Raw genomic sequence first — 21,352 nt, forward strand, 5'->3', positions numbered from 1 at the left:
AGGCAATCAATATGTCAAATTTTATTTAATGACAAAACTGCACTTGACCACTATAACTAGCTATTCCTTATTTTTTCTTTAAGGCCTATACATGTTAAGAACACCAGTTGTACCAAAAGGAAACTGTCAATTTCCCCATGAACTTGTCAGCTGGTTTATTAATAAAGGGATGTATTGTTTCGTAAACGAGGAAACACAGGTGTCTCAAGTTCCATTCTTATCTCCCATGGCTAAGCTGCCAAAGAAAAGGGGGTCTCTCTTGCCCACACGCTCAGTACAACGGCTAGATTATCATGAACACTCAAGGACTACTGACTGGAGATGATCATCACGGTACTGATTCATTCACCGCCTGAGTTTAATGCAGGGGAAGTACATCTGGATGATCCTAAGAACACAGCTTGCAGGATAATTACAGCACAGACAGAAGAACCACCAAATGAAGAGCCCCAGCAGCACGGGAGTGGCAAGCTCTGCTAAACAAACATACTGATCATTTTTAAGGCTGTAGTTACATTTAAACCGATTTGCATTACAGTTCATTTCACAGAAATTACTTCCCAGACTCAGGACTCCCTTGTGAAATAGTTACCAGCGCTACAAATTTAAATCTCTTATTTTGAAGCAGACCAATAAATAATGAACTCATCACTGAACCATCATGTCTTCATACAGACCTACATACATCAAACCAGACTGGCTTATCTCACAGGTTGCCAATTATTTTACTAAAAATTAACACATGCCCCATTAGGGGATAACGGAGAACCCTGCTACGTAACGAAGCTACAGAACAGAGGATTGAAACAGCAAGCTGGCCATTCCTGTGACACAAGATTCAAAATGGACACCAGGAGTTAAGCTTCTCGAGAAAACTAAATGGTAGGGCTCAAACAGTGAACCTGGTGAATAAACAGGCCAGCTGCGTGGGAGAAATCCTATGACATTAATAGTAGTATCTGCTTCCTCTGAACCTCTTTCTCAAGCCTAGAGTTTTCATATGTCTTCTTACATTAGAATTGATAACATTCCTCACAGCCAAGTAAGGACAGAGACCATCTTGTCAAATTCTAGTTAGAAGCACTAAGCCAGGTCAAAGTCACCCTGTTAGTGAGGTTTGTAACAGTCCTCAGCATCACAGTCATGGGCATTAAGTGAACACTGATTTAAGATAAAGGCCCAGGCACCATAGCTATGGATCAGAGCAGCCCTTCCCAGAGATCCTGGCCTGAGTCAATCCATCACCATCACGCATCAGCCATCATGACAAGGTACCCACTGTGTACCAAGCACTGAGCTCAGAACTATGTGTAGTATGTAATTTAATCCTGACAATTCTTTGAGTTAGGTAGTGCCATTCTCACTTTAGAGATGAGGAAAGCGAGGCTTCGAAAAGTGAACTTGCCAAAGTCACTCAGTATGTCATGGAGCTCAGATATGGACCCAGAGTTTGACTCAAGAGCCCTGTTCTTAACTACTATAAAATCCTGTCTTCCAACCCGCTGTAGTTGGTACATGAGCTAAAACCCATGCCACTCTGAGAAGTCGAAAAAGCACTGGTCAGAAAAGTCAACAGACTTAACTTTTTCATCAGCTCACGCTTCCTACACTTGTGAATTTGAGCCTTCATTTACTCACTTAGGGAAGTACCACTAAAGCCTCTCTCCACTCATAGGTTGTTGTATAAGGTTAAACAACGTAGTCAACGAAATTATGAGGTAATTCTAATCTACAGTCCAGTGATTTCTGTCTGTAACTCTCACATTAGGATCACACTGCTATGTTGATATAATGGCCATATGATCGAGTTAGGATGGAATCTGAGATCAGCACACAAGTCTTTTAGTCCAGTGGTTCTCTAGGAGACGTGGGTCACCTGCAGGCCCTTCCCCATTCTGATTCCTTGTTTAAGGGGGCATCTCTGAAGGAGATTTGTTGTAGAGACAGATGATCCTGATGCACCCTCTGGCTGAGGACTAAACTATCTACTGTGCTCTAAAGTACATAAACTTAGGAGTTAAGATATTCAAACCAAAATCCTTTCTCAAATACTTGCTGACCATTAGACCTAGGGCAGCCAACTATTTACATTCTACAAACCTAGCACCGTGGCTGCCTTGCGGATAATATCTATTCAATAAGCCTTAAGTTATTACTACAGAATTACTGTCTGGTGGCTTACTTGAATTTCTTGAATATAGCAAAGAGTAGCTATTCCAGAGCTCTGATAGTTCAGTAACTATAACTAACAATGAGCCCAATTTGCTTCTCTGAGCCTATCTCCAGTTATTCTATTCTTGACTTGTAAAGCAAAGCAGAATAAGTTCACTTCCTATTTAACATAAGAAACGTAACCCACTCCTAATGGTGTTATGAGCATTTAAACATTAGGCATACCACCTACAAAAGCAAAAAAAAAAAAACATCATCTTCCAGTCATTAAACTACTAAAGAACAGATGGTACAAAAAGGGTTGCATTTCAATAGAACTAGCTTTATTATTTTTTTTTTTTTAAACAAAAGAAATGGTCTAAAAGCAAATACAGATATGTACCAAGGGATGGATGCGATCTGGTACTTACAAAGGAGCTGCTGTGTCATAAATGAAAACAGCATGTTAGGAGAAAAATAATTTCCAGGCGCTGTGTGCTTGAATAATCGGGAGACGCAAGTGCACTGAAGGAAGGTGCTCTGCCCAAGCAGTCAGCGTGAGCCCAGGGGAAGAAAAAGAAAAACCACCAGAGGTTCTTCCAGAGAACTACATGGCGGCAGCGTGAGAACTGGCATCAACTCACAGTCTTCTCATTTTCCCCATTTTCTATAATTTTCCTCTTCTTCTCATCTGTTTTTTTCTTGAAGATGTTATTTCGGTAAAACTGAAGTTCTCTGATGCTTTCACTAATGTCATCAAGTGCCCTACAAGCAAACATACCACGCAGAGTTGAAACGTCCGAAACCCAGAGGAGATTGGTCACCATTTGGCAAAGCGTAACTTTTTATAAATAACTAAAGAACAATAAGAGCTACTGTAAATGCAACTATCTGACATCATCAAGACGTGGAACATTTCAGCATAGCAAACTTAAGTGCTTTGTTGTTTAAAATATGATTTTAAAAAAAAATTTCTAAACTATAACAGAGTAAAGTTTACCAAACTGTTCCATAAGATAGTGAGGTGTTCCACAGGGAAAAAAAGAAATCCGGGGTCAAATCAATTTAGGAAAACCTAGATTAAACATTTCTTCTTTTGAAGTTTTTTGCAAAGCATTTAATGTACTGATGTGTTGTGAATTCCCCAGAGAAGGTTGTACTATATACACAGTATTTCTAAAACTTAATCGACCACCTGTGTGGAATGCATACTAACAGCTCATGGCATGGAGTTTGGGAAACACTGCACAATACTTAATGACGTCCTGCACAAAATATAATCACGTACTCGAATGTAACTCGTGACTCCAGCATCATAATGAACATCAATTATCAGACGGTATCTAACCACAAAAGAGGATCTACCTCCTCTCTCGTGGTGATTTGTGCTATAATCAGTGGCAGCCTGCCTCCATCTAACAGCCTTTCTTCTCCTCCAACACGCTGTTTCTCATCTGTCGTAGTCTGAGAAATCAGGTAACCAAGATTATTAGAACAGTGTGCAAGTAAATCAATCTGCTCTGATTGTCGAGGGCCTCTTCTAGAGACCAAACTGCACAAACTTTAGTGCAAGAGCTTTAAGACAGTTATTTCTGTGGTTAAGGCAACAATCTTGCTTTCTTCCCAGGTCTCGAATAACCGGCGGAGAGCTGAAGCTGTCAAAAATACAGCCTCTGGCTAAATTAAGGTACACCACATCTTAGCCACAATACTGAAATCCAAAAAAAGATTTGAAAACCCAAGGTTCTTCTATAGCCCACTGTGTGGCAAAACTCGACCAATCCTGATGTGAGGCTATTGATAGCCATTAGTTATGCCATTTGGTGTGAATATCTGTACATTTCACTGTAGAAACAGCAATGTGTTCGATTATGAGGTGCTTCCTCAGGCCTTGTCCGGGGTATTACTACCTTTCTAAACCCTGAAAACTCCTGAAATCCAAAACACATCAAGCCCCAACTGTTTCACAAGAGGTATCCCAGACCTGTGTCACTGTGCTGTAGTCCATGAAAGCCCGATGAAAAACATTCATGCCAGGCTCTTTAGAGCAGGGACTTGGTCTTCCTGTTTGGCTAGAACTGTACATGGTACACAGTAGGGGCTCGGTACATGGCTGAAACAGATGCCAGCTGCTACACCTCCCACCAGGTTTTATGTCCTTCCTCAGAGACTACAACACCAAAACGTGAAAGAGGACTCTAGATACACAAGTTCTTTAAATTCCTTGTGTACTTCAGCCTAAGGCTGCAGACGTAGAAAGAAACAATCTGAAAAACTACAAAGTGTCTAAGTGAGGCTGTGTGGCACAAGTGTACACAAAGTGTTCTAATGTTAAATGACTACAAATCCATACGCCTGACGGGAAGAAAATTATACTGCTCATTACTAGAAAATGAGACCACTTCACATACCTACAAACCAAGTTATCTACAAGTTTCAAAACAGCAATAAAGACATTAAGACCATACATATCTCACAATGGCATGTGAGAACACTGACCAGAATTCCTGATAATCTTAGCAAAAGAAGGTTATCTTTATGTAGTTGTCCTTTACTTTTCCCCCAAGGGAACAGAGACATTATTTCAAGCAGTCAGGAATTCGGGAGTTATGTGCGTGTCAGACGGCCAAGCGCTTGGAAGGACCCAAACTTACCTGTGAGAAGCAGCCTTCTTTGGTGCAAATTCATATTCTTCTGGATACCAGCGTCTACATACAGCAAAAATGGAACTCTCAAAGGAAACTGTCTCAAATACACTGAATAATTACGTCCTTCAAGTAGTTTAATAACTTTGTAAAAGGCATTTGGGTTGTGACTATCGAGTTACTTCCCTGTCTGGGACTCCACCTTCCTCCCTTTCCTCTCTTCATACTATAGGTTCTCTTTGGGCAAGATCAACAATGTGTAAGATAACTAAATCTGCACAGTCCAGCCCAGCCCTCTCCTGCGCTTCTGTCATGGATATCCAACTGCCGACTGGACATCTCCACCTAAAATCCACCAGACACTTCCACCTCCACACGCACATACGGTTATACTCATCGTCCTCAACATCTCCCTTCCCCCATCGGCCAAATCTACTCTTCCTCTTATTTTCCCCTTTATCTCTGATCAGTTCCATCATCCACCTAACCACCCAAACTAGAAAGGCAAGGAATCACTTTATACCTCCTCCTTTTCCTCATGCCCCCATTCAAGCGCTCAATGCCGTGCTACTGACCCTCTCAAATGCTCGGCCTCTGCTCTCTGCCGCCCACTGCCATTTCCCTATAGCTCCTTCTTCTCTCTCCAAGATGGTGCAGGGGTCTTGCTCATCTCCCACCTCTTTTCTTACCACCTTCTAATCAGAATGATCTAATCACATCACCTTTACCTTCCGGCTCCCGCCTATCTTCATACCTCTGCCCATTCTCTGGAAAGCTCGCTCCTCACCCTAAATACCTGGAAAACGGCCACTCTTCCTTAAATCTCAACTTGAAAGCTATTTTCTCCGGGAAGTTTTTGCTAACTCCATATCTCCCTCACTCCAGCTGTCGCTGCTCCTTCACTCGTGCCCGCAATATTCTACCCGCACTTTTCCCTAACAGACGTCATCACACAGTACGCGTCTCAGGTCTGTTTTTTACACATCTGTCAATTCACTGGACTCCAAGCACTTGAGGGCTTTGCATCTGTATGTTCCCAGCACATAGGCCAATACGTGGCATAGAAACTGGGAGCTCAATAAATTTTCCAGATTAGTGAAATTTATACGGAAGATTTGTGATGTTCTTTCTCCCAATTCTCACCAGTTCAAGAGACAATGGGATGAGGAAGTTATACACCCACCTGGCCCCCTCAGTTCTACACCTTTATTCAATTACTCTACAAATTCTCAAGGAAGACATGCTAAATGAGGCAGTTGAATGGATCCTAAATATAGCCCTTACCTGCACAGCTCTTTAACAGTGCTCACGTCAATTATTCTATAATGAAGATGTTTCATGAACTGGGGCATGTATTTGTCAAGAAACTTCTTATCTGCATGAACTGAATTTCCTAGAAAGACACGAAGCATACCGCATCTGTGTATTTCTAGTAGTATACAAAAGGACATAAAAATTCATAAACTGTATTTAATTGGAGGTGATTGTTTTAAAGAATTCAAACAATTCCTCAAAGCATCTCAAAACTTCAAAATTAGGTTTGAGTGTATCTGATTAGATTACAAGTGCAGATTTCAGAGTATTTAGACAGTTTAACTCATAATAAATTTGTAAATGGCCTCTTTATGGACAAAAGGATGAATCTATCATTCCACATACTTAAAATAACGCTCAAATCTGTAACCTCTTTAGATAATACCACATGCACAAATTTTCTCCCAGTATCGCAAAATCTACACCACTAACACTAAAAGTTTAACTGTAGATAAACTCATAAGTAGATAAGCATTTATTTACATTTCAATTTCAATCAACCATATCCACATTCATGTTTCCACACAGTAATTTATATTAAAAACACTAAATTTTAAATAAGAACTTTAAAACAGACACGAGCTGCATTGGCTAGGGGGAAAATTTATACAATACATGCTATAGTACTTAAAGTCAAAACTTTTTAATGACTATTTAAGGAAAATGTTAGTTATTATACCAGCTTACATATACAAATACAAACACATGACCACAGGACATTAGCCTCCCTTTGACAATGGCAGTCCTTTCAAAATCCTAGCAGAACTCGCCTAGTTTCTTTAAAAAGTCAATGTCACAAGGGGAAAAAAAGATAGGTGCGCATTTTAGATTAAGAGACTAAAGCGACATAATAACCAAATGAAATGCGTGAGTCTTGACTGAATCCTGGTTAAAAAACAAATAGACATTTCGGATGTGGACTAGATATCAGATGATGTTACTGAATTGTTTTTAATCGTCTTAAATGTGACAATGATATTGTGGTTACTTAAGGAAATGTCCTTATTCTTAGGAAATGCTGGGTGAACTATTTAGGGATGAAGTGTCATGATGCCTGCAATTTACTTTCAAATGTCCAAAAAAATAGACAGATAAACATGGCACGAGGTGAACAACTACTAGATCCAACTTTTCTGTATATTTGAAATTTTTCCATAATAAAAATAGGTGGAAAATTTTTATTGAGTGAATCTGGGTATCCCAGATCTCATGTCAGGTTTCGGGGCATTTTCCCCGATATTCATTATAAATTATCCAAGGAAATTTGAGCAACAAAAGTAAGATGGATAATCCCAATCAGGGTTAAGTGGAAGGCACGATGATCCTGGCTGATCGTTCTGGAACCGCAGTCTCTTGAACCACTACGATGGAAGACTATCTACAAGGCAGACATAGGACTGGATTTTACCTGCAAGTGGACAGAGCCCCGGAGGAGTCTGCTGTCGTACAAAGGACAGAAATTCATACTCTGCCTGCTGCAGTGTCACTGTACTCTCCTTCACTGCTTTGGTTAGACCAGACTGCAAGAGAGAATCCCCAGCCCCACCAAGACACATGAAGTCAGTTTTCAAAGGCATCCAGATATGAAACTTCACTTCTAAAATGGGCAGATATAACCACAGATGGACCATTTACAGAGCTCAGTTCACACTGAAACTGCCATCGTGGCACCGGTTTTTTTCTTAAAGAATCCAAGTCAAATAAGCTATGTCCTGATTGTTAATAGCATTTCCACACAGTCAGAAAAGATGGTGCTCAAAGTCCAAGGATATAACCTCTGGGAAGAAACAACTTAACAGGAGAGCGGCATTCTCCCTTCTCTGAAAGTTGATGTCTAACCTTATCCAAAAGACTGACTTGAGCAATACTTGATAATCCGCAATGTGCTCGTGACAGACTGAATGCAGGAGAGGAAAAAAGAGGACATTCAGGAGAAGATGGTCTCGAGAGGTCCCAGAGATGAAAAGTGAACAAGCAAGCAGTTTCCCAGGCTTGCCAAGCAATCTTCCTCTACCCCTTTTATGGTAATGTTACCTTCCCATGATGCTCCTTACACCAGTCTGACATGCTGTCCAGTAACTCATCTGGCTGTTTTATAATCAGGTTAGGACCCTGTGGATAGGAAAAGCTGTTAGTCATCCAGAATCAATGGGGATAAGCTTGGTTTCTGAGTTTAACTGCTTTAAGAATTACATATATATACTAGAAAAGGGAAGAAAGATGAGGGACTTTGTTAACTCTAAAAGTGGTCCTCATTCATTCCAGCACTATTTATGACAACAAAAAATAATGAACAAACACACACATAACACAACCGAAAACTGAAATGCCTATCAACAGAGGACACAGGCATCCACCAAGGGTCAGCAAACTATAGCCCCAGCCTGTGGCTTTTTTTTTCTTTTAATTGCCAGCAAGCTAAGAATGATTTTTACATTTGTAAATGGTTGTAAAACAAACAAATATGGGGCAGAGAGGTACGTGGCACTCTAAGCCTACAATATTTAATATTTGGTGTTTTTTAGAAAAGCCTTGCCAACCCCTGACTATAAGACGTGTCTATACTGCCAAGTGAAAAAAGCAAATTGCAGAACAGTGTACGCATGCTTACGAGTTCACTTATACTTGTTTTAAAAACAACACACATTGGGCTTCCCTGGTGGCGCAGTGGTTGAGAGTCCGCCTGCCGATGCAGGGGACACGGGTTCGTGCCCCGGTACGGGAAGATCCCACATGCCGCGGAGCGGCTGGGCCCGTGAGCCAAGGCCGCTGAGCCTGCGCGTCCGGAGCCTGTGCTCCGCAACGGGAGAGGCCACAACAGTGAGGGGCCTGCGTACCGCAAAAAAAAAAACAAACCAAAAAGAACACATTTGTATATGCATAGAAAATACTAAGAAAATACATAAAAGTTGGGAAGTGGGATGAGACAGGAGAAGAACAGCACAAAAAAACAACTTACTATACATAATATTTTGCATAAGGCTATACTGTTTACTTTTAACAGTATTTTCACATTAAAAAGTTCAAAAAGTAATTGGTGACACGTGAAAGATTAAAAAAAAAAAAGTGATGCTGGAATTCTCAGCTCCACTTAATAGAACATTCAACTGTGATGTGAGTCAGACAGAATCCCAGCAGTAGCAGAAGCTCAACTTGTGGCATTAAAGCAAGTCACCTTTGGCTTAGTTTTTCCTTCTGTACCATGGAGATAACAGCCCCCCCAACCCCTTCCCTCACGGGGATGTTAACAGGATAAAAGAAATTACAGATATGAAAGTTCTTTGAACTCTCTGGGGAAAAAAGATTCTCTAAATTCAAGGTATGGTTACTACTAAAGCGGTAAAAGTACTTTGCAATTAGTGAGAGGAATGGCAAGAATTTGACTAAAACATGCCTGACAACTACAACTAACAAGGAGTTTTAGCCAAACAAGAAAACTGGTGACGGCAATCTCCATGAAGAAGAAAAAATTTGCTCTGATAACCTATGTTGTTTTTTGTTTTTTGTTTTTTACTGAAGTATAGTTGATTTCCAATGTTGTGTTCATTTCTGCTGTACAGCAGAGTGATTCAGTTTTACATACATATACATTCTTTTTTATATTCTTTCCCATTCTGGTTGATCTCAGGATATTGAATGTGGTTCCCCGTGAAATACAGTAGGACCTTGCTGTTTTGATAACATATTTTTTAAAAAACCGAAAACCTCATATTGCAAAACACACTTCTAACAAACCATGATGGAAAAAGCCAACGACTATCAACTTAAGGCTATTTAACTTACTCTAGATTCCAGTTTGGCACACTAAGCTACGTACAGAAAAATTTCCAGGTGGGATGTCTGTTCTTCTAGCATAAAACATTTTCCTCAGACTCGTATACAAGAATAAAACATATATTCCACAGAACTGACACTTCAGTGCTAACTGCCCCTAAGCAATTTTTTTTTTATACATCCTCATCCTCAAAAGAATAAAGATGCAGACATAGAGAATGGACTTGAGGACATGGGGAGGGGGAAGGGTAAGCTGGCATGAGCTGAGAGAGTGGCATGGACATATATACACCACGAAATGTAAAATCGATAGCTAGTGGGAAGCAGCCGCAAAGCACAGGGTGCTTTGTGACCATCTAGAGGGGTGGGAGAGGGAGGGTGGGAGGGAGACGCAAGAGGGAGGAGATATGGGGATATATGTATATGTATAGCTGATTCACTTTGTTGTAAAGCAGAAACTAACACACCATTGTAAAGCAATTATTCTCCAATAAAGATGTTAAAAAAAAAATCCTTATCTTCATTAGACTGGGTCTACTTACAAATGCCAACCTCATGTGCAGCTGTGTGACTACAGACCCCAATTTCCTCCAGGGTACATATCAACTAACTGGTCCATTAAACTGTCAGTATTTCACATTGTATCAACAGTCTAAGGGAAAAACTCCTCTTCAGACAAGGGTAAGCAGGGCTGGTAAATAAACACACTTCTCTTCACTGTTCGTATCTAGGAAATTCCAAGTGACAGGAAAAAACAACCAAGCCTAAAACTCAAGGTTTATATAAAAGTTATTTTGTTTGTTTTGTTTTGGAAAAAAAAGAGGTAGTTGCTACAGTGAGATACAAAGTCTCACGATTCCTCTCCAGCTGATGTATCAGGAGGTACTCCAAGATGTATGCCTGGTACTCCATGAAAGTAGCAATTCATCTAAAATGGTTCCTCCCCTCTCTTACCTAACCAGGAAAATAAGTAGAAGTCTTAACTGTAGACTTGTGAAATTTATCCAGTGCCAGTAGCACATCAATCCGACCCTCTGGAAACTTATTTTAACAAAACTGTCTTTCCCCAAAACATCCCTACTGTGTTCCTATTCTAGAGTTTCTCACCACCTCCGAATACTGCTGACAGAGTTATTCAGGGCCCAGGATTTCACCCTCTACCAATCAGACGTTCTCATATGCTTATTAAATGCTTTGTGAGTGGCCAAAAGGCAACAGGTGTGTTTTATTTGTTTTGCTTAATGTTTCAGTTAAAAGCAGCATGTTAAAACCTTAATCATGCCCAATATGTCAACAGGAGGATATTTTATGATTCTGTATCAACAGAAATTCTAAAATCTTAATATAGATCTAGACGAATCACAGGTCCTAGCTGAAAATGTAGAAACTGGATATACGGAGCTATAAGCTAAGCTATGTATAAGCTAAGATTATAATATAAAGAAGTCAACTTTGGCATGAGTCACCAATCCTGGTGGGACCACAGTCGAGTGTCTTATTGGTTGGGAGCACTTTGCTCAGACTGCTTGGGTCAAACTCCTGGCTCTCCCAATAACTAGCCAGGTGGCCTTGGGCAAATTACCCAACAACTGTCTGCCAAAGCGTCTCTCTATACATAGTGAGTATAACAGTACCTACCTTATAGGTGCTGTGAGGATTAACAGTGAATACATGTAAAGCACTTAGAACTGTGCCTGGCACACAGTAAGCTCTTAGCAAATGATAGCATTTATAGTTCCTAATTTTGGGCAGTACTATAGAAAAATACTAGGCTCTGAGATGGATTACTTTGGTTCTAGTACCAAGCCCACCATGACCTAGAACATTATTTTGGACCTTAATCTACAGGGACCTCAGTTTTCTTATTTTTTAAATAAAGAGATGGGGGGGTGGTGCACCAATCTTTAGATTTCCAAAGTACACTCTAAACAGTATGGTTGTATTACAAGGCATAACCTACTTCAGCCAAAATGTTGAGATCAGAGTCAGTTATCAGACAGGCCATCTCAATAATCTGGTCCTTCTCAATGTCCAATCCTGTCATCTGCAATAAAAAATACATCACACACACAAAACCGTCTTTCTGGCCTACTGTATCCAAGTTTATTTAACAGGACATCCCTCAATCACATTCAATTTATATCCCACAGCCAGGATAAAAGAGACAATAATGCTCCTTGAGCAAGTCCTCAAGGCACTCATTATGAGTTATTTATTCAATAAACATTTACCAAGGGCCTGCTACATGCCAGGCGTCACAGTCCTACTCTGGGGCCGATGCAAAGTAAGCAAAATTGAGTGCTGACAGCGTTCAATTTTGGAAGAGTTAGATAACTAACATTACTACATCTCTGCAGAGTTTACAAAGTTTTTATGTTAATTGCACCACTTGATCTTCATCACAATCTAGTGTTATGATCCCCATTTCATATATGAGAAAACTGACGCTCAAGGGAGAGGGGAGTCCTTGGCTGAGTATGGAAAACCTAAAGGGCTCACAACTGGGTTGTAGTCCCAACCCCGACCTTCACTAACTGCGCGACCTTGAATGAGCTGAGTCCTCTCTCTGGGCCTCAGTTTTCTCCTTTAGGGAACGTGGGGTAAGGCTGAGTCATCCCCGGGGTCCCGTCTAGCTCTAACAACCTAGGGTCCTGGGAGACTGGGGAACTGGGGTCTAGCACAGCCGCTGTGCGCACCCCTACCCCCGTGACCCTGAGTCCATCAGAGGGTTAGGGAGGTCCACATCCGGGCGGAATTGGGGGCTAGGGCAAGCCATATGGATGACTCCACCCTCTGGAAAAGAAACCCCACAGTCCGACACAGTCCCCAGCACCCGCAGGACTCCTGCCCCCCTCCCCGACCTGCCCCGCGCCGTCCACAGCCGGGAGGCGCTCACCTGCCACACCTGAGACCCAGACACTGCCACTCTCCCCGGACAGGCTCGGCTACTCTGTCCCACGCGCGAAACCTCACTCGCCTCCCCTCACGCCCCACTGCCCTGACTTACCTCCAGGTCTACCCAGACCATCCGCTGAGCCATGCTCTCCCCCACTGCCATGGCTGCGCCAGCTTCACGGACACCCCACGCCCCGAACGGCCCTCGAGTCCCACCCACACCTCGCAACAGCCTGGAACCCAGGGAGCCGCCTAGCATCACCCGGCACAAGCCGCCACGGCCCCAGCCTCTCAGCCGGCGCTGGCGCAGGCGCGATGGTCACTAAACGTCGCAAACCCGCGGGGAGGTGCAGGAGCAAAAACATCAAGTCCCAGCATCCAGTGCGCCGGCTGGCCCTGAACAGTCCGGCTTAGCTGCCGAATGGGATGATGGGACTTAGAGTCTTGCCTGCTGTTGCGCCTGATATCCCCGCCCCCGCCACGTGTTTTCGGATGTTACTGGACGCGCATGTTTTTCAGAACTAAGTTTATTCGTTTCCAGGAGTTATTTCCTGAATTTGGATTAGTTGTAAATCGCCTAGTTGAGGAAGAACTCTCTTAGTTTGTTAAGTCGAAAGAGACCTGGTTACCGTTTTTTTTTAAATGTATCCTTTTTTCCCCCTTCTTTTTAATTACTTGCAACTCCACACACTGGGTATTTTTCTCATTTACATGAAACAGCAGGGCGGTGTGCTTTTTTTCAGTCCAGAAGACCATTTCCACTATCAACAAGTCCTTTAGAAATCCTTAAATGAGATCTTATCCAAGAGATCACTTAGCACGCTGTAGGTGCTGACTAAAAGTCCCTTTCCTTCATAGGCAAAGGGTTACTTCTTATTCCTTACACAGGGGCTTGCCGTGGTCAGTGTTTCAGTTCAGCTGTTAGGTGTCAGTGGTAATGACTTCCTAGTCCACCCTTACAAGTTCTCAAGGTTAAACCTCGTCCGTGTATAACGAATCTATGCAGCAAATTAAATTAAAATGAACTAAAAACAGCTTTGCTCGCTCTGCAATCTGCTTTGGTTTTGATCAAAGTATTTTTAATCTCCTCCACTAACAGCTATAGTTTCCATTATTTCCACGAGTAGAGATGGCCACCAACAAGATCTTTCGACCCTGGAGTATCAAATTGCATTGAGTCTCTTAAATCTTTGGCTATTCAGTGGCAAGTCGGGGTGCTGAGTGCGACATTGTCACAAACATTTGGTCTTAGCCTGGAATTATACCCTCTGTGTATTTTTCTGAAAGCCGTATTGCCACTAATTACAGAGCTGGTGGTCCATCGTATAGTAATTCATACCTCGTGAGCTGGTTTTGTGAGAGAGAAACTTTGTTGCCTAGTAAGAGCTGTAAGAATAATGCAGTGTCCTGGATTTCACCTTCTACTTCTCAGGTATACCCAACCCACCACCTTCCAGGTCACAGAGGAAATCTCTTCTAAGTGTCATCAAATCGTGTGCAGTTTTATGTATACACACACACACACACACACACACACACACACACAATGGTATATTCTAACTGCACTGCCTGATGAGTCACATTGTTTTGCTTTAGCTTTTTACTCACTTGTAGCCTACTTTATAAGAAATAGTCTACAAAAAGTAAAAAAAAAAAAATTAATAAAAAATAAAATTAAAAAAGTAGTCTACATTTCTTCTGTAGTTTTTTCTTTGTTTTAAACTTGATTCATAGAAAGTAGAATCAGTTGAAGTATATAAACTTTTATCAATTGTGCTTTTTATCCTCTGGAAGCATTGATAAATTTTGAAAGAACACCTTTTGTTTTCAAAGTTACTACTGGAACATTGATCAGTTTTATTACAATTTACAACTTAGGAAATGCTATTTACATTAAAGAACTTGTATCCTGAAAACATGATCATAATTTAAAAATATTGGGTAGTTAAAATTATGTGTGGACTTCTTTGAAACAAGTTTTCATAGTAATGTACTTTCATTTTAACATAAAGACACACTTTAAATGAATGGTATTATAATGTAAGGAGATTTATAGTTTATTGGATTTTGTGTATAATAACATTTGATTGGTAATCTTAAAGGTTATTGTCCCAAAGCAGAACAATGTACGCATCAAATTCACAAATCGAAACCATGTAAATAAGAGGGAGGGCAGGGAGTTCCCTGGTTAGGTTTCTGGGCTCTCACTGCCATGGCCCTGTTTCAATCCCTGGGCAGGGAACTGAGATCCTGCAAGCTGCGTGGCCAAAAGGAAAAGAGGGAGGGCAGACAGAAGAACATGGGGCTCTAGAATCTGAAAGCAGCCTTGTCCCACGGTGGACTCATTTCGTTCCCTTTTCCTTTCACAACAGAATTTATCTTAAAGCCACACCGCTCTGTTCAGAGACTTTGCTTTTTCAATTCTGTCATGAACCTATAAAAACTGCTTTTGTTAATTAACAAGGGTAAAATGCCGATAAATCTTGTTCTCTAAAATCATAGGCTATGAGAAACTTTGCTGTTTGAAGTCATTTCAGAGAGAACAGCTCCTTTTAAAGAATCTGGGCCATGTGTGTCACTTTGACACAGAGAAACTGCCTCGATTTCCAACCCAGGGGCAGAGATTCAGATAAGAGGTTTCTAGACACAGCATTCCACATTTATCTTAAATTTATAGTTTCTAAGGAAACAGGACCTGAGTCAGCTTTTCAACACTGCTGGTAGTCAGACTGTGATGTTTCTGGTCCCTCTGGGCTTAAGGTCACAAGGGTGGAGGTGAACACAGCAGCTCCGCTAGACCCCCACTTGCCCAGCCTCAAGGGCCCCAGGTTGTTAGAGCTAGATGGGACTCTGGGGATGATTCAGCCTTACCCCACATTCCATAAAGGAGAAAACTGAGGCCCAGGGTGAGAGAGGATTCAGCTCATTCAAGGTCATGCTGTTAGTAAGGATCTGAGTTGGGACTACAACTCAGTTCTGATCTGTTTCTAACAAGACATGGTCAAGGCTACACAAGCCCTCCGCTTATTTAAAGATCACTACTTCTTTTTTAAGCGTTTGTGTTGGTTTTTTTTTTACTTTTTGTGTGTGTGTGGTAAAATACACGTACATAAAATTTCCCATTTAACCATATTTAAGTCTGCAGTTCAGTGGCATTAAATGCATTCATACTGTTGTGCAACCATCACCACCATCCTTCTCCAGAACTTTTTCATCTTCCCAAACTGAAAATTCCATACCATTAAATACTAATTCCCTGTTTCCACCCATGCCCCTCTCAGCCACAGGCCACCACCATTTCACTTTCTGCCTCTGTTAATTTGACTATTCTAGGTACCTCATATAAGTGGAATCATACAATATTTGTCCTTCTGTGTCTGGCTTATTTCACTTATCATAATGTCCTGAAAATTCATCCAAGTTGTAGCATGTGTCAGAATGTCCTTCCTTTTTAAGGTCAAACAATATTCCATTGTATATACTTACCACATCTTGTTTATCCACTCATCACTCAATGGACACTTGGGTTGCTTCCAACCTTTGACTACTGTGAATATTTACATGGATTTTAATTTTATTTTTTTATTGCTGCTTTCTTACCCGGACTTCCCCAGCCCTGCTTTGATTCTCTCACCTCCTGAGCAGAGATTACTCTGATAATCAAACCAGAGGTAACCCCTACTTCCCCTGGTTCTTCTTTAGAATCATCCAAGCCCTATTTTCATTTATTTAGTTAGTTAGTTATTAATGTTTTATTTATTTTATTGTATTTTATTTATTTTTGGCTGCATTGGGTCTTCGTTGCTGTGCACGGGCTTTCTTCTAGTTGTGGCGAGCGGGGTCTGCTCTTCGTTGCGGTGCGTGGGCTTCTCATTGCGGTGGCTTCTCTTGTTGTGGAGCACGGGCTCTAGGCGCATGGGCTTTGGTAGTTGTGGCGGTGGGTTCAGTAGTTGTGGCACGTGGGCTCTAGAACACAGGCTCAGTAGTTGTGGCGCACGGGCTTAGTTGCTCCGTGGGATGTGGGATCTTCCCGGACCAGGGCTCGAACCTGTGTCCCCTGCATTGGCAGGCGGATTCTTAACCACTGCGCCACCAGGGAAGCCCCCAAGTCCTATTTTTAAAAGTCCTTCCCTACTCCCTCTTAGAAGAGACCCCTGGTTCCTCATGTTAATTGTTACAGCAAGTTCATAAACCTAAGGTTGTTACAACCATGTCCCCAGTGAGCTTTATCTGATATGCTTTATCACCATCCTATTAAACTTGACTTTAATTTCCAGGATACAATAATTTTTATACTTGTAGAGGACTAGCACAGAGCCATATAGTAATGGTAGTAATACTAGTTAGTAGTCATTCTGGCTGTTTCTCTTTGCATCCGAGCAAAGGTTAAACAAAACCCAACGTCACCACCATTATTTCTTTTTGCCTTTCTCCCTTCCTATTTCATGTTATCAGTTTCTCCAGGTTTGGGGTTGGTTTTCTCCATGAGCTTTGCAGGCAGTGGGTCCTGGAGGCTATTGGACAACAGAGACTCTTAGGTGAGGGAAGGTCTGGTATCCTTACGGGCAGCCCTGGCTGGTTGCCCAGGAGCAGTACAACTGGGGACCAAAGAGGGTGCTCTGTGGTCCCCCCACCAAGGCCAGTCTCCTTACCCTGCTCCTGAGCCAGCCCTTCCTGATTAGCATGAGTAATCTGATCCTTGCTGGTTATCTAGCATTTCCTCACACTCTCTGAAAAGTACCTTCTGAGATGTTTTGGCCTCATCCTCCCAAGTGCCATAAAAGTTAATAGATTTTTCATAGATATCTTGAACTCTAAAAAAAAAAAGAACAAACCTGTAAACTGTCCTACAGTTTTTAAATGTCCTATAAAGCATTTTTAAATAGGCAGTAAATACCTCATGAATACCTGTTTGGTGATGGTATCTCTTCTTTTCCTGCTTTGTGATACTTTGTCTTGAGAAATGTTGACATCATGTTCACTGCTGATAACTGATAACTGTTGTTTACTTCCTTCTGGTGATATTGGGGAGGAATAAAGGATGCTAAATCTTTTGCCTTTTACACTCTATCACTGTAAAAAGTTCAAGCCAAATATAAAATATGCCTTGTAGGTCTTCCCTGGTGGCACAGCGGTTAAGAATCTGCCCGTCAATACAGGGGACACGGGTTCGAGCCCTGGTCCAGGAAGATTCCACATTCCGCGGAACAACTAAGCCCATGCGTCACAACTACTGAGCCTGTGCTCTAGAGGCCGCAAGCCACAACTACTGAAGCCCGCGTGCCTACAGCCATGCTCCGCAACAAGAGAAGCCACCGCAATGAGAAGCCCAAGCACCGCAACAAAGAGTAGCCCCCGCTCGCCGCAACTAGAGAAAGCCCCTGCATAGCAACAAAGACCCAACGCAGCCAAAAATAAATTAATTCATAAAAAAAAAATTACGGCTTGTACAAAATGGACACTCTATAGGTTTTCATGAAATTTGATGTTCATCTTACCTCAATGTAGTCCAATAAACATTTTGTATGATACATGATATTTAATACTGAATACTTAGTATGTATCAAACACTGTGCTAGAATGCCAAAGGAAAAATACATTTATTAAGCTGACATTATACCAGACCTAGAAGCATTTAAAATATTAATGGTTCATTTTAGGTTTAGAGTTGTATTTTTCTTGTTGTTGTTTTAATAAATTTATTTATTTTTGGCTGCATTGGGTCTTCATTCCTGTGCACGGGCTTTCTCTAGTTGCAGCGAGCGGGGGCTAATCTTTGTTATGGTGCGTGGGCTTCTCACTGCAGTGGCTTCTCTTGTTGCGGAGCGTGGGCTCTAGGTGAGTGGCCTTCAGTAGTTGTGGCACATGGGCTCAGTAGTTGTGGCTTGCGGGCTCTAGAGCACAGGCTTAGTTGCTCCGTGGCTTGTGGGATCTTCCTGGACCAGGGCTCGAACCCGTGTCCCCTGCATTGGCAGGTGGATTCTTAACCACTGCATCACCAGGGAAGTCCCTGTTTTTTAGTTTTTGTTGTTGTTGTTACAGATAAGGAAACAGCTTTAATTTTTCCATCTGTAAAATGGATGGTATGAAGACTAAATAAACACATAGAGAATAGCTAATACATTATATAGTAGGTGATCATTTAATGTATTTTTGTACAAAAATCAGGAGATACAAAATTTGATACAAGAGAGATCATGCCAATGCTTTAAAGAATTAGGGAGTCATACTGGGATATAGGGGAAAAGGATTCATTTTGACCAAAGAGGTGCAGGATGGAAATTGGATTAGATCCTGAAAGAAGAGAACTTTGACAACACATATTATGGGTAAGAAAATCCCAGAGAGATAGAACATTTTGGATCTAAGCAACTAGAATGGTTAGCCTTTATAGTAAGAGAGAAACCAGTTGAAGAGAAAAAATTACAGAAAGAACAAGTAAGAGTTGATGAGTTCCATTCTGGAAAGGTTGAAGTTTCACTTTGGACAGGTTCAAGTTGCAATTCAAGGGACACAACTAAGTAGAGATATCTAGCAGGCTGCTGGGACAAGGTCAGGGATAGAGACATGCACTTGGAGGTCATCTACATAGAGGGAGTAGCTGAAGGCTAGGGGAGAGGAGATTGCAAGTTGTCTGCAAAATACTTTAGGCCCATGCCAACCTTGAGGATTTTAAGTTTTTGCAAATTTAAGCATCTAATTAGCATGTAAAGAGGATCCTCAGCTTGATTTGTATATGTTTGTACCTATTGAATAAACTGGTGTAGCAAACCTACCAGAAGTTTGTTTCTTGGAAGGGTAAGGAGTATCCTGGGCGAGAAGTCAGCTAACAGAAAAAGCAACCAGAAACAAAGAGCAGAGTGCAGCACAAAAGCTGACAAAGTAACAGGAAGAAAAAGAAGAATTCTGACAGAACAGCAACTATCAGTAGTAGGTTTGCCTCCTGGCTCATTCCCTACTTGACTCATGTCTAAAGAACAGAGAGCTATTCTAAAATAGCTTTTTCAATGAAAAGCACATTTAATAATAGTATCACACAACCCTACTTGAGTTCTCTGCTAGCACACACACACACACACACAAAGCAAAACTGAAGCAAGACGGTTATAGAGATGGGGAGCAGAGAGGAATGTTTCTTCTCACTCCTGATATTTCCTTCCATGTGGAGGAAGTACCACTGGCATAACATTTCTGGCTTCTTGTACCTGGCCTCTCTTATTTCTCCATAAAAAGTGGGGTAAAATTTCAAGATTTAGGACAGATGTTAGACATGCACAACCCAGCACAACAAAGGAAGTATTTTGGGAGTGGGTGGACCTGTTTAGGAAGCCTTGAAATACCTGGGTAGGAGATTTTGCAGAGAGCTGAGGTCCCGTGTTTCTAAGGCAGAGAGCAACAGAAAGTTGTTTCCTTCTGTCAGTGTGACCTCATTTGCACCCATACAACACTTGAGATTTAACCACCTCCCTGTGGTACCAGTTTACCTGGTGATCTCTGTCTTGATAAAAAGCTTAAATCAAGTAGTAATTGTCATTGCAGCCAAACAAACAATTCTATAATTTTGAATAGTCCAATGTCAATGCCACATTACTGGACAAAGGACTATGAATATGAATATTCTGTGTGGGCCATGTATAATGAAAAAGAGAATAGGCTTTGGAACCATACTAGCTGAATGCAAACCCAACCTCAGCTCATTTCTATCCATACATCCTTAAACAAGTTGACTCTAATCTCTCTGAGATTCATTTTCCTCCTTAAAATAGTAATAGCAGGACTTCATTTGAAGAATTACTACAAAAGTTTGAGGTAATATGCATAAAGGTAGCACAATGCCTTGCCCATGGTGGGTGCTTAATAGTGTAAATAAATCATTGTTATTATTACTTAATAAGCCCACTCCACTCACCATTTATAAGCTGGATCATTTCTGATCATGTAGGCAGTGTTTGAGAAAACAGATTGTGGCAGAGACTGATCGTTATCTAGCAAATATGCAGCTACCTTTAGAAGCATCTTCATTAATAACATGTTTCTTGGTTTTAACAGGGCACTTTGCCATCCTTGTGGCTGGGTATAGACATGTGACTAAGTTCTGGCAGATGATATTATGGAATTTCCAAAAGACTTCTTAAGGGAATTGATATAAGTTGGAGGTGTTATTTTACCCTTCCTGGCTACCTGGAATTTTGATGTGGTGGTGAAGGCCCAGGTTCTCTCTTGGAACATGATGTGATCTTGAGCATGGAACTAGTGGTGAGGATGGTGAAATAGAAAGATGGGAGCCACCTTGGTCTCTCTATGCATGGTGACTTAAGGGAACTTCCATACTAACTAGAAACTTGGTATAGGTGAAAGAAAAACCCCTATTATGTTAAGCCACTATTTTTGAACCTTTGTTTTTTTGTAACCTAATGTAATCCCCAACTCTTACAGAAGAAGTGGTGGGTAAAGAAAGGAATTTTAGAAAGACAGATAACTGTTGGTCAAAATGATAGGAAGAGATTCAAGAAAATGCTGCATTACAGATGCTGAATAAAATTATTTTAAGGTAGGACCAAAAAAAAAAAAGA

General features: G+C 41.3%; 1 protein-coding gene across 1 annotated transcript; it reads right to left on the minus strand.

Moving 5' to 3' along the window:
- Positions 1-2,473: 2,473 nt before the first annotated feature.
- On the minus strand, positions 2,474-13,193 carry REXO2 (RNA exonuclease 2). Its single transcript, XM_065882701.1, has 7 exons — positions 12,892-13,193; positions 11,845-11,928; positions 8,145-8,222; positions 7,519-7,630; positions 6,081-6,189; positions 4,806-4,859; positions 2,474-2,916 (listed from the first exon to the last, which is right to left on the minus strand). The coding sequence occupies exons 1-7, from the start codon at positions 13,036-13,038 to the stop codon at positions 2,787-2,789; spliced, it is 714 nt and encodes a 237-aa protein (XP_065738773.1). The 5' UTR covers positions 13,039-13,193; the 3' UTR covers positions 2,474-2,786.
- Positions 13,194-21,352: the final 8,159 nt, after the last annotated feature.

This window comes from Phocoena phocoena, chromosome 8, assembly GCF_963924675.1.
Source record: "Phocoena phocoena chromosome 8, mPhoPho1.1, whole genome shotgun sequence".
Lineage (NCBI taxonomy): Eukaryota > Metazoa > Chordata > Mammalia > Artiodactyla > Phocoenidae > Phocoena > Phocoena phocoena.

Coding starts and splice junctions, on each gene's coding strand:
- REXO2 (XM_065882701.1), bottom strand. CDS start 13,038: ATGCTAGGCGGCTCCCTGGGTTCCAGGCTGTTGCGAGGTGTGGGTGGG. Junction 11,929..12,891: donor TGGTCTGGGTAGACCTGGAG/GTAAGTCAGGGC, acceptor TTTTTATTGCAG/ATGACAGGATTGGACATTGA. Junction 7,631..8,144: donor GTAAGGAGCATCATGGGAAG/GTAACATTACCA, acceptor TCTCTCTTGCAG/TCTGGTCTAACCAAAGCAGT.